The sequence below is a fragment of the Puma concolor genome, chromosome E3, assembly GCF_028749965.1.
Source record: "Puma concolor isolate L17-30 chromosome E3, mPumCon1.1.hap2, whole genome shotgun sequence".
Classification (NCBI taxonomy): Eukaryota; Metazoa; Chordata; class Mammalia; order Carnivora; family Felidae; genus Puma; species Puma concolor.
The window spans coordinates 27,537,626-27,551,275 of record NC_141682.1 but is presented as its reverse complement, the minus strand read 5'-3'; the positions used below and the strand labels follow the sequence as shown (position 1 = coordinate 27,551,275).

General features: G+C 42.9%; 1 protein-coding gene across 1 annotated transcript in view; it reads left to right on the top strand.

The window, feature by feature from the left end:
- Positions 1–7,805: 7,805 nt before the first annotated feature.
- TMC5 (transmembrane channel like 5) overlaps positions 7,806–13,650 on the top strand; it is a 48,845-nt gene continuing 43,000 nt past the window's right edge. Inside the window, exons 1-2 of the mRNA XM_025916829.2 lie at positions 7,806–8,782; positions 11,003–11,172. Of these exons, the coding sequence (XP_025772614.1) occupies positions 7,881–8,782; positions 11,003–11,172 (1,072 nt within the window). The 5' untranslated portion in view covers positions 7,806–7,880. The remainder of the gene's footprint in view (positions 8,783–11,002; positions 11,173–13,650) is intronic.

Below are 13,650 nucleotides of genomic sequence, written 5' to 3'. Positions count from 1 at the left end.
AGATCATGAACTGAGCTGAAGTCAGACACTTAACTGACTGAGCCACCCAGGTGCCCCCACTTCTTTCTCTTGAATGACAAAGTCTTTCTTTGTTTTGCATCCTTTTTTCCCCCCTATAATCTTTTCTTCACATCAGTGATTTAAAGAATTGGAAAAGCCTTTTGAGATATTCCCACATTAATAACAGTTTAACCCAGCCATTCTCAAATGCAGGGGTGGGGTGGTGGGAGTAGTGATTTGCCCCCAGAGGAGATTTGGCAATGTCTGAGACACTTCCGGTTGTCACAGCTGGGGGAGGTGCTACTGGCATCTAGTGGGTAGAGGTCAGGGATCCTGCTTAACACCTTAGGATGCACAGGACAGGTGCCCAACAACGAAGAATTTTCTAGCCTCCGGTAGGAATAGTGCAAAGATTGAAAAAACCTAGTTTAACTGAGGCTAATCCTACCGTTCTTGTTTTTCTATCTTCACATCTTGCACTTGACTTTTTGCAAGCTGCATATGGTCAGACTGGGTGTAATACAGGGAAAAGGAAGAAAGGTCAATTTGGGGAATATTCCCAGTGGTCCATCTCGGGTGACAGTGTGCAGGTGAAAAGGCTACCTACCCACAGTTGTTGGAAATTAGTGCAACTATTTGGGGACCATCACCAGTGAAATTCAAAACACTCAAGCCAAATGGTTGGTGGATTTTTAGAACTATTTAAGAATTTCCACAGGATTGGTGCACCTGGGTGGCTCAGTCGGCTAAGCGTCTGACTTCAGCTCAGGTCATGATCTCGCGGTCTGTGGGTTCGAGCCCTGCATCGGGCTCTGTGCCGACAGCTCAGAGCCTGGAGTCTGCTTCAGATTCTGTTTCCCCTCTCTCTGCCCCCACCCCCACTCATGCTCTCTGTCTTTCAAATCTGAATAAACGTTAAAGAAATTTTTTTAAATATAAAATAAAAAAAAATAAAAGAAAGAACTTCTAAAGGATTACTTTGGTAATTTTGACTGTGGCTCTTAATATACATGTATCTTATATCATTTATTGGAATGTAGCTAACATAGGCAATATTGATTTCATTTAGGTTGAAAGGTTTACCCTGTCACTTGTTGGCATGACAAAGTTCATCTCTTTAAAAAGATAAAATGTGGGGCACCTGGATGGCTTGTTCAATTGAGTGCCAAACTCAATTTTGGCTCAGCGTATGATTCCACAGCTCATGAGTTTCAGCCCCGCATCAGGTTCTGTGCTGACAGTGCAGAGGCAGTTTGGGATTCTCTCTCTTCCTCTCTCTCTGCCCCTCCCCTGCCTGCTCGCTCTCCCTCTCTCAAAACAAATAAACTTAAAAATATTTTTTAAAAAAAGATAAAACATACAGCTGTGGAACACTTTGCTGACTCCGTTGGTTAAGCATCTGACTCTTGACCTCAGCTCAAGTCTTGATCTTACGGTCACAGTTTACCCTCCGCGTTGGGGGCATTGGGCCTGACACTGGGTGTGAAGCCAAGCTAATAAATAAATAAGTAAATAAATAAATAAATAAATAAATAAAAGGTAAAATGTACAGCTGAAATTAGAATTCTTGGTCTGGCTTTGCCTCTTATGGGGTGATGTTCTTCATTTGGTGGTGGTCAGATCTGCTGTTTTACAAGGCCCTGGCTTCTCTTTCCTTTTCTTTCAGGTAATAACTGACCTCAATTAGCAAAATTAACCTTTGCACAGTGATTCACTTGTGCATGGCTACGATTCTAGCCTGGGGCAGGACACAGAAAAAGGAGATTAGAGAGAGGAGCCCTACATACCAAGCTATCTTCTGCTCCTTCCTGTAGATCTCAACATTCTTTTCTATAGCTCCATGATATTCCATTGTGCAGATGCACTGTTACTGACTTGGCCCATCCTCTCTTCATGGTTTCTGGATTGTTTCCAGTTTTTTTGTCATCACACTCCAAATTTGGCCTGACAATACTAATGGCTCCATGTCCCTATGATTTGAGGGCCACGTGGTAGCTGCAGAACCAAGCTTGTGGGTGGCTTGCCTTGGCTTATAGTGTCCTAAGTGTAGAAAGGCCAAGAGGCAGCCGAGATGCAGAGAAACAGTCTGAATGAGACTTCATCAAGACTGTAGGACGTAATTCATCCCCCAACATTCATGGACTAGCTGAATGACAAATGCAGGATTGTTAGGGTCTCCCGTTCAAACCAGGAGCCTTGCAAGATCAAACAGGGAGTCCAGTGCCTAACAGATTTAGAAGGCATCTGCTTTGCTCGGGGATGTGATTGAAAACCGTTGGAACAGTAAAGTGGGAAAACCCATGGGATGATGTCAAGGATGAAATGGATATCAATGGGATGTCAAAAGGAGGACTCAGAACGGATAGTTCAATAGCCTTTATTGGAAAGTTAGGAGAGCAATACAATTTGGAGGGGGGAAAAGTATCTTAGTGCTGTCCCAAGGCACAAAGCAAAATTATTCTTTTGAAAGGACAGGATCGTTGTTTCTCTAAGAGGTAACAGGAAACCATAAGCAAGGTTCTCAGAAGATTAACTCCCACTTCATTTGACAATCAATACAAGACTTTCCTTGTGGTTATTTCTTCCTCCCACCTCCTTTCCAGTCCTTATCTGTGGGCTTAGCCTTTTGTTTAGGAATTTGTCTGGGTACAGGTGGTAGTGGTTAGAACACCATTTGTGCCCGGGCTGTGAAAAACATGTGGAGTAAGTAAGCTCTTGTCAGGTGATATTAGTGGAACATAGAACTGTACCAACAAACTTGGAACTAATTGGTGGCTGATCACATATAAAATCTATGTATCTACCTACCTGTCATCTACCTACCTACCTACCTAACTACCTACCTACCTACCTATCTTATATGAACATATAATATGTTGTTTAACTCATAAAATTTATTTCTTGCTCATGAAGAACCGTTCATGGGTAGGTGGGGGGAGGCGCCTGGGTGGCTCAGTTGGTTAAACATCTGACTTCAGCTCAGGTCATGATCTCGCAGTTTGTGGGTTTGAGCCCCGCGGCAGGCTCTGTGCTGACAGCTCAGAGCCAGGAGCCTGCTTCGGATTCTGTGTCTCCCTCTCTCTCAGCCCCTCCCCTGCTCATGCTCTGTCTCTCTGTCTCTGTCTCTGTCTCTCTCATAAATAAATAAACTTAAAAAAAAAAAGCTTCCATAAGAGCTATTGTGGGTTGGTGGACATGGGCAGTGCCCTGCGTAGTCATGCAGGAACCCAGGCTGATGAATGGGGTCCCCATGTGAAATGATAGTGCCATTGCAGGAAAAATGGAGCTAGAAAGCTGTGTTTTGGTTATTAAATGCCTTGGCTTGGAAGTGGCACAGTCACTTTTGTTCGCAACCCATTGCCTAAAAATAGCTGTGTGCTGCTGCCTTTCTGCAAGGGGCCACTGATCACCTCACGGTGACCTCCCTCCACCCCCCCGCAACTCAGCGTGTATTCGCTAGAGCTTCTGAGCTCTTTGCTGGTGACTGTGAACCCTGGCTTTATTATGTGGTTATCTGATCCCTTTGGAAACATTCTTATGACACATTCTTTTCAGAAATTCATCCTGGGAGAGAAGTGTGGCCCTCTTGAAAAACTGGTATACTTCCTCTTTTTCACAAGTAGTAAATATTAGATAGCCTGTCATGATTCCCTTTCAGTCTGGGCTAATAAGAAGCTCACAGCAAAATCTAGTTCATTAGAGTCACTACATCAGCCCAGGAATTACGCAGAGTTCTCCTCCCTGTACTTTGTTATAAAACATGGTCTATTTTTTTTAGTCAGGTCCTGGTTGAGTGTGTGACTTTAATTGTCCACCAACTCCCCTCTCCGTTGGAAGTTGCCAAGGTTTATATTACACATAAATACAAATAATGGTAGATAATAGCTTCTTTTCAGTGCATGCTTCCTTGGTGCCAACGGCTTTATGTGACTTATCTTGTTCATTCTTTATAATAGCCTTATGAGATATTCTTTTCAGGATTGGGTGGCTGAGATACAGACTCAGAGAGGTTGAATGGCTTGCCCAATTCTGCACAGCCAGCAGATGGCAACTAAATACAGTTATATCTGATGTCAAGGGCTGGGTTCCTGACCACTTTCATTTTACAGCAGTACGTAGATAGATGGTTCAATCCAGGTAGTGTGTCCTGTCCTTACCTAGATTTCATTTTCATTAATTCAGATTTTCTGTGGTATATTCATATAAGAAAATTGGAAATGTTTGTGAGCCAGATTATTCTTTTTTTATTTTTTTACTTTCCCCCAACTGCTTTATAACCCTGTGGGAAAACAGAGGGTTTTGTGTTATGGCTTCTGGTTTAGGTCTTTTTCATTTTCCTTTTTAAAATTAAGGACAAATACATTTACAGAGATGTGCACACTTCCTTTTTTTTTTTTTTAATTTTTTTTTTTTCAACGTTTATTTATTTTTGGGACAGAGAGAGACAGAGCATGAACGGGGGAGGGGCAGAGAGAGAGGGAGACACAGAATCGGAAACAGGCTCCAGGCTCTGAGCCATCAGCCCAGAGCCCGACGCGGGGCTCGAACTCATGGACCGCGAGATCGTGACCTGGCTGAAGTCGGACGCTTAACCGACTGCGCCACCCAGGCGCCCCCACACTTCCTTTTTTTTAATGTTTATTTATTTATTTACTTATTTTGAGAGAGAGTGCAAGCGTGAGTGGGGGAGGGGCAGAGAGAGAAAGAGAGAGAGAATCGCAAGCAGGTTTCACACTATTGGCCTGGAGCCGGACACGGGGCTCAAACCGTGACATCGTGACCTGAGCTGAAATCCAGAGTTGGACACTTAACCGACTGAGCCACCCAGGGCCCCAAGATGTGCACGATTCTTAAGTGTCTTTGATGAATTTTCACACACACACACACAGACACACACACACACACACACACACACACACACACACCACACCATCACACACATGTAACCATCCCCCAGATCAACATATGGAACATTCCAGCACCCAGAGGCCCCCTCATGTCATTTCCCATCTCCTCCCTTCCCCAGGGTAATCAGTATTCTGACTTCTGTCATCATTTACTAGTTTGCCTGTTCCTGGGCTTTGGATAAGTGTCACGCAGTCTGTCCTTTTTTTGTGTTTGAGCCTTCTAGTCATCCTTACGTTTGTGAGCTACAACTATGTCTTTGTAGTAGAGAAGTTCAGTCCTGTTACTTCTGTGTCGTATTTCATTGTATGAATATGCTACAGTTTATTGACTTCTCTTGCTGTTGAATGACGTTTGGTTGTTTCGATTTCTGGCATTTATGGACAAGAAGCAGCTGTGAACACTCTGACTTTTGGCGGACACACTCATTTCTCTTCAGGTGGCATTGTATCAGTTTTCATTTTCTTGAATTTAGAAGGCATCAGTTAGCTTGTTAGAAGGCATCAGTTAGATGTAAGAGCTGGGGTTTTGGTAGGCTGTGGAAATCCTAGATCATAAATATATTTCCTCGTGCTCTTACATACAAGCAAATGAATGGGTTCATTTTCCATGTTATGAGAAATAATCTGCATTATCATATAGCGTTTAGTTTTCATTGCCCTCACAAGTGTAGATGTTTCTGTTTGCAAAACTAGATATATTAGTCAAAACTTTTCTCTTTCATTTGCAAATTACAGAAACCCAACTTAGACTAACTTAAGTCTAAAGGGAATGTAATGAGGGGCACCGGGGTGGCTCAGTCGGTTAAGCATCTCACCCTTGATTTCAGCTCACATCATGATCTCACAGTTTGTGAGATTGAACCCAGCCCTGGGCTCTGCTCTGATAGCACGGAGCCTGCTTGGGATTCTCTCTCTCCCTCTCTGCCCCTCCCCTGCTTGTGCACATGCACGTGCACGTGCTCTCTCTCAAAATAAATAAATAAACTAAAAAAAAATAAAGGGAATGTAATTATTCAAGTACCCAGTATGAAGCAGGCATGGCTGGATTCAGGTGCTGAAACACTGTCATCCACATTTGATCTTTCTTTTGTTTATCTCTTGGCTCTTCACTCTTCCCTGTCGACATTACTCTCAGACAGGCCTCCTCCACTGATGACCCCTGGCAGCCTCAGTCTTATAGCTTCCTAACTCCATATCCAGCCAAAATAGAGAGCCTCTCTCTTCCCAGCATTTCTGACAAAACTCTTAGAATTGAATCTCATTGACTTTGATGGGATTATGTTCCCTGACCCAATGTCTGTGGCCAGAAAGAAGAGAATTCTGACTGGGTCATAAGTCCACACCTGGCCCACATGGACTAAGAGGGGGAAGAGGTATTACTCAAGGGAAAATGTTATCATAAAAGAGAGAAATGGCTGCTAGGCAGGGACAAAATAATGAATAATTGACTTCCACTATGCTGAGGGATGTGGAATTGAGTTGGTGAGTGCATATTCTAAGACTACAGGTAATGGCAGAAGATTAATTCTTCAGCTCTGATTACTCAACAGAGTCTAACCTTTTTCGTTTGTATAGAGATAAACTTGTAAACATTGGCTGAACTTTAAAAATGGTCTTACTTCCTTCTTTCAAAGACATCACTACTTATCTAATCACGGTGGCTTGAAACCGTGGAGCTGTTTTTGTCTTTTCATTTCCTTACCCTTCACCATTCCCGTATCTGGTTAGTCCACAAATCCTACTGATTTTTCCTTTAAATTTTCTCCTGTACTTATTGTCTTCTCTGTTCCTATAGACACGACACCATTGGTTCTAGGCTTACATTCCATCACCTTGGCAACTTAGTGAAATAAGAGGTTATCTTTCCCAGTTAGTCCAGTCAAGCTCCTGGAGGACGGATCTGGGTTATATACCCATTCCTGAACCAAATCCTGGGTTATATACCCATTCCTGATTGGCTAAGCCTAGGTCGTGTGACCGTCCTTGGAGTCAGGAATGGGGAGGGGCAGGTGCCCAGATGAAAACCAGGGCATTGGTGCCAAAAGAAGGGAAAAGGAGTAATAGGCAAGTAAACACAACAGATATCCAGCACACTCAGAAATTAAAATCCCATTATTTCTGATTTGAAAGTATGCCCTGTCTATAGATTAGAGCTCAGAGAACTCACAAAAACACAGTTTCAAACTGGAAGGGATGGTAGCAATTGTCTTCCTACCCAAGTCCTCTAGTTACCATTAAGTGTTCTTCTCTTGTGCACTAATACTAATTTATGCTTTAAACCCTACAACCACAAGTGCAATCGAAATGTTCACAAGGTCCTTGTTTCTTCCAGTCTTTTGGTTTATTGTTCTGCTCCCCCCACAACCAAGGGAATATAGTGGTTAGGATGGAAGTTTGGCCACATGTGTCAGAGATCCCCCAAAAACCGTGGTTTACAGGAGACAAAGGCTTATTTCTTTTATATAAAAGCCCTCGCTGATATGCTGGCACTAATCTGTGATGTCATCAGCAACCCAGGCTGCTTCCATCTTTCGTGCTGCTATGCCTGGGGTGGGTGCCATCTTCGTGTACATGGCCCAAGATGGCACACCATCATTTCCACCTTCCAGCCTATGCGGAGGTAAGAAGACTGACAAAGGGAGGAGTGCCCCTTGCCTTAAACAGCACAACCCTGGGAGTTATATATATTGCTTCTGTTCACATCCCACTGACCACTGTCATGGTCACATCTTGGGGCACAGGAGGCTGGGATACATAGTTCTGATTCTGGGCAGCTGTGTACCCAACCATGAAAGAAAGGAGAATAGATAATAATGGAAGATAACCAGCAATCTCTACAGGGAAGAAAAAAAAATCTGACCTTCTTTTTTTTTGCTTGTTTTTCAGGTAAAAAAAAAAAAAAAAAAAAAGATCCCTGAGTAACTACAAATGCAGGAACATTTTAACATTCCACGGTAAAGAAGCTTTACCAGCATGTCTGCCTACTACAGGAACTATGGCTATGAGGAAGATCCAGATTACCCTGAATATTCAGGATCTCAGAACTGGACATGGGGGGATTTGAAAACTCAGGATTCTCCAGATTCTCCAGGTGTTCTGAACAACTCAGACTACCCTGGCATCAGGAACAACCCATACTCTGAAGACTCCAGAACAACTTCAGACTATCCCAGGTCTCTAGCAGACCCAGATTATCCTAGATCTTGGAGTAATCCAGATCAGCCTGGCACCAGAAGCACTCCATTCTCTACTGGTTCCAGACGAAGTTCAGAGTATCCTGGGTCTCTGGCAGAGCCAGATTATCCTGGATCTCAGAGTAATCCAGGCTATCCTGGCACCCAGAACAATCCATACTCTGCAGGCTCCAGAAGAAGTTCAGACTATCCCAAATTTCTGGCAGAGCCAGATTACATTGGATCTTTGAGTGAACCATACCATCCAGTCTCATTCAGAGAGCCAGACTACTCTAAATCCCAACAAAATTCTGACTTTGCAGGTTCCCGAAGCAGTAGAAACTATGCAGGCTCCAGAACAAATCCTGATTATCTGGACTCTTTGGGAGAACCAGACTACCCTGGAGCTCAGGGAAACTCTGACTACCCTGGCTCCAGAGCCACGTCCAACCATCCAGGCTCTAGAAGGAATCCAGAATTTGCTGGTTCCAGAATCAATCCATACATAGACACTCTAGGAGAGCCTGATTATCCAGGTGCTGAGAATCAACCTAATTCTCCAAACTTTTTTGGGGAACCAGACTATCCCAGGACTGAGGATTATCAGAAGAACTCTCCAAACTTTTGGGGGAAGCCTGATTACCCAGCTGCTGAGGATGGTCATGATTATGGCTCTTCTGAGACTTCAGAAACAACTAGAGAGTAAGTATAAGCATCTCCCTCCATTGGGGTCGGAGTTGCATGCTACACCATCAGGCTAATGGAACCTGGTTGCTATTGTTTGGGTTAGGGACAATTAAGATGGTTTCTTTGACCAGAAGTTGTGGTGAAATTTTCATATCTGTCTGTAGATAGGGCCATGAACTTTCACCAGGGCCATGGGCTTTCAGCCTGAGGTTTCACCCCCTCACCTGAACATAATCTTTCATCACCTCTTGCTTGGATAACACCCTCTCCAGTCTTCTCCCTCTTCCCATCTAATCTGTACAGGATATTTAGATTCTCACTGTTTTGACTCTGCTACTTTGCCAATAAAGTTAGGGTTAAGACTTGATAGTTATGAACCCAAACATTTTAACCAGAATTATATGCATAGGAATGCATTTTAACCAAGAAAATCTTTTGGAGATCTAACTCCACAAAGTCAATTTACTTCCTCAATTGTGTTTTGTTTTGTTTTGTTTTGTTTTTTTAATTCAAGTTAGTTCGGCCACTCCTGATTTTTTTCTACTTTCATTTTTATTTTACTCTAAAATTATTGTTTGATCATTTTTTATGTTTATGGCAGATTTGGCATATTGATCTTCTGCATTGGTGGTGTTTTCATCAGATTTTATCAATCATAGTTTCTCCCCATTGTTGGTATTTCTTTAAGCTCGTTCTAAAACACTAAGTCCCATTTTTCCTGGCTCAGGTTCTGTAGATTTAAATTTTGTCAAAAATCGTTTTAATCTTCTAGCAATTTTTGGTCATTGACAAATTTTATTAGGTACAGCTCTGGACATTGACAGTGTTAGTTTGGATGACTTAGTTCTACCAAATCTGACTTTTTTTTCTGGGTTAAGTTCCTGTTGCCAACAAGATGTGATTGTATAGTCAGGTTATTTTTACTCTATACAAATTTTTACCCTGTGAAAATTTAACCCTTAGGAGTCTAATTTGGCATGTACTAGTTCTACTAGTAATGTTTATAAATACAACAAAAACTAATGCTTGTGTTTATCTTGAGGAATAAGGATATAAGATTTGGGTGCTCAGCAGGGTCACAATGTCTTCAAGATGTAAATAGGACGATTAATAGAACCAGATCAAAAGGGGCTTCTTGGTAGCACCTGGGAGGCTCAGTCGGTTGAGATTCCGACTTCAGCCCAGGTCATGATCTCTTGGCTAGTGTAATTTGCGCCCCACATCCAGCTCACTGGTGTTAGCGCAGAGCCGGCTTCCGATCTCTGTCCCCCTCTCTCTGCCCCTCCCCCACTCATGCTGTCTCACTCACAAATAAATAAAACATTTAAAAAACAAAACCCAAAATGGCCTCCTTGGTCTTATCCCCGCCACTGCCTGATTCATCATTCCAAAATATACCTCTGATACTTTGACTCCTTTGTTTCTGCTCTTCCATGTTCTCCATAAGCTTTGGGAGAAAGGCCACATTGCTTTGCTTATGCAAACTTTTAAGAAGGAGGATCCACTGGTCTAATGTGCCAGCCAAAGACCTGCCTGACTGACTTCCTCCCATCTCCCCACCTCCCCTAACCCCTCCCTACCTCTAGTACAGTGGTTCTTGACCTGGACTGAACCTTAGAATCACCCTATTACCTGGGGAACTTTAAAAATAATACGGATGCCTGGGTCCAACCTTCAGACCTTCTGATGTCATTGTTTGGGCTGGGGCCTGGGAAGTGGCATGTGCATAACATTGAGAACATTGCGTCAGATTAATGAATTTTTGTAGTGTTCCCTGTATATATTCAACACTTTTGTTTATCGTCTCCCACTTTTATCTATGCTGTTCTTCATCCTTGGAATTCCCTCCTTCTAACTCTTTATGTATGAATTTATCCTTCTAGTCCTACCTGGGATGTTTCTTTCCTTGTAGATATCCCTCCGAACTGCCAGCCAGAGTTCTTTTCTCTTTCCTCTGAACTCCCTGGGCCTGTCTTCTGGTACTCACCAGTTACTACCTGTATTATAATTGCTTAGCTGTATCTAAGAAGCTCTACCAGATTGGATTGAGAGTTCCTTGAGGGTAGACAGCCCATGTTTTTATCTTTGTGTTCTCACCCCCTAGACCATGCCTAACACGTGGTTGGCATTCAGTAAGCATTTGTGGAATGAATGAATGGGTGGACGGATGATGAATGGAGGACTGTCCTTACTATGCTACTAGATGAATATTGATCCATCATTTTGGGATTTCAGGGTGTTCAGCAGAACATCTTCAATCCAGCCCTCATTTCGTCGTAGGGGTGATAGCCCCTCGGGCATCCTTGGGAGAAAGAATGATGATTACCCTGAAAGCATTGCAATGAAATCCATGGAGACGGCAAATCCATATGACTCTGTGCCCGGGGCTCCTGGCAGTGGCTGTGGTAAGCATTTGTTGAGATGAAGATCATGTCCTGAGAAGAAAGTAAAATCGGTGGACTTAAGGGAGCAGTCATTAAAGAGTTCCAGGAAGAGAAGAATTGGTTTCTCCCTCCCCTGCCTTCAAACACCCACCATACAAAGGTTGAACACTAAGAGTCTAGAGAAGACCAGCAGTATCATCACTTGTCAAAGCAGGCTGGTTAGGGGTTATGAAAAATGGGGGTGTGTACACCCGGTGCCTACATGAGGTGACTGATGTTCAGATTTGGCCCATTGGGGTTATGCAGGAATGCAGGCTCAGTATGGCTAAATCCTCAGATGTTTCTTTTTTTTTTTTTTTATAATTATTGATTTTTCTTTTTAAAAATTTTTTAATGTTTGTTTTTGAGAGACAGAGACAGAGACAGCACAACTGGAGGAGGGGCTGAGAGAGAGGGAGGCACCATCTGAAGCAGGCTCCAGGCTGTGAGCTGTCAGCACAGAGCCCGATGCGGGCCTCAAACTAACGAACTATGAGATCATGACCTGAGCCGAAGTCACATACTCAACTGACTGAGCCGCCCAGGTGCCCCAATCCTCAGATATTTCTAAAGAGGCAAGAAATCTGTTTTTTAAAAAAATGTTTATATACTTATTTTGAGAGAGATAGAGATAGTGCAAGCAGGGGAGGGGCAGAGAAAGAGAGATGGAGAAAGAATCCTAAGCAGTCTCCATGCTGTCAGCACAGAGCCCAACATGGGGCTTGATCTCACGAATCATGAGATCATGACATGAACACCAAGAGTCAGACACTTAACCAGCTGAGCTACCCAAGCACACCAAGAAATCTGCATTTTTATGTGAAACCTCCCAATTTTTACATGCTCCAAAAAATTAAAAAAAAATTTAAAGCACTGAACTGGGCAAACAAAATCACTTGTGGGCTAGATTTAGTTTATGTGGCTGTCACTGGCCAGCTTTAGTTTAGCACATCCTAAACTATTCAGACAGTCATCACTTGGGTATTCAGAACCTACTGGGGGGCAAAGGGATGAAGAGGCAGCTCTGTCCTCAAGTTACTTAAAGCATAAGTGGGTGGGTGACACCATCCTGTCAAGACTACACACACACAATTAGCAAGCAGACTATGCAAACCCTCAGAATCTGCTATGTGTAAAGGTATAGCTCTGGGAAGCAAAGGAAACTCTAAATTTCTTATCTTCCAGGAGGAATAGGGACTTGCTGTCTTGTGAAGGAAGCAAGGTCATTACATGAGAGTCAATGTTATAGAAATCTAGAGCCTATGGGGGCCTGAAAAGGGAAGGAGTGTTCAGCCAAGAACAGAATGAGGGGCCCAAGTGCTGGTTGGCACAGATGGAGAATTGCTTACACCTGAGAGGGTGGATGGGGAAGAGTTTGAAGCTGGCAGAGAGGAGGGGATGGGATGCATTGTCATGCATTGGTGAGAAACTTGGACTGTTACACGTTTGCATAGAAAACATTCATTTGGGCTATTCCAAACCTTTATGCCATGCAGAATGCCATGCATTCTCAATGGGGTGGAGGAAGACAATATAAATCCCAGGGGGGTAAAATTTATTCTTGAAAGGCCAGAAAAGTCTTCCTCTTTTTATGTATGAAGCACCGATACACATATATAAGCAGATACACAGTAAGTATATCTGTAGTATTAAAATTTCATGGGACAGGGCAATGGGGGAAGAGATGTCCAAATAGACTCCTTAGGGAGTCTTAGGGGGCCAATAATGAAAAAGATTTAGAAACACAGCCCTACCCCAAAGCAAGTGGAGTTAATAACGACAAGGAGATTTTGAATGTTTTCTATGTCCTGAAGACTCTGCGAAGCACTTTACTTTCATTGTCTTGTTTAAATCTGAACAACCAAATTTCACATAGCCACTACTGATCTCCCTGTTTATAGAGGGGAAAACTAAGCGAAGAGGGAAAACTGAGGTTCAGAGGCTCAATGCAAGATCACCCAGCTGCTAAATTGAAAGAGCCAGTCTCTCTAACCCAAAACCTGACTCTTACTTATCCTATATTACTACTGGTTAGGATCAAGGCAAATGCGAAAAGATTCCTGACCACTCATGTTTAAAAAAAAATTTAAAAAGTAGTCAAGTGTGACTTCTTTTTCTGAACTCCTTTGTAGGACCAAGATTGTAGCCCTTGGCAATCACCTGCCCTGTACTATGCCATCGTGATAGACTCAGGATCTTCATCTATGTATTCTTTAAGGCTCTAGGTTATTTTCCTAGTGTCACGTTGCCTGGTCACAGTAGGCGCTTAAGCAGCGCAAACTGAATTAATAGTAGCAGTAATGGTAAGGGATGTATCAGTTAGCTATTGCCACAGTAATGCTGCATAACAAATACCTGAAAAAAAAAACAGTGTTGTACAATAAAGAAACATATATTTCTTGCTCACACATCTGCGGGTTTGCTTCGAGTTTGATTGAACTAGGCTGTGCTTGACTCCAG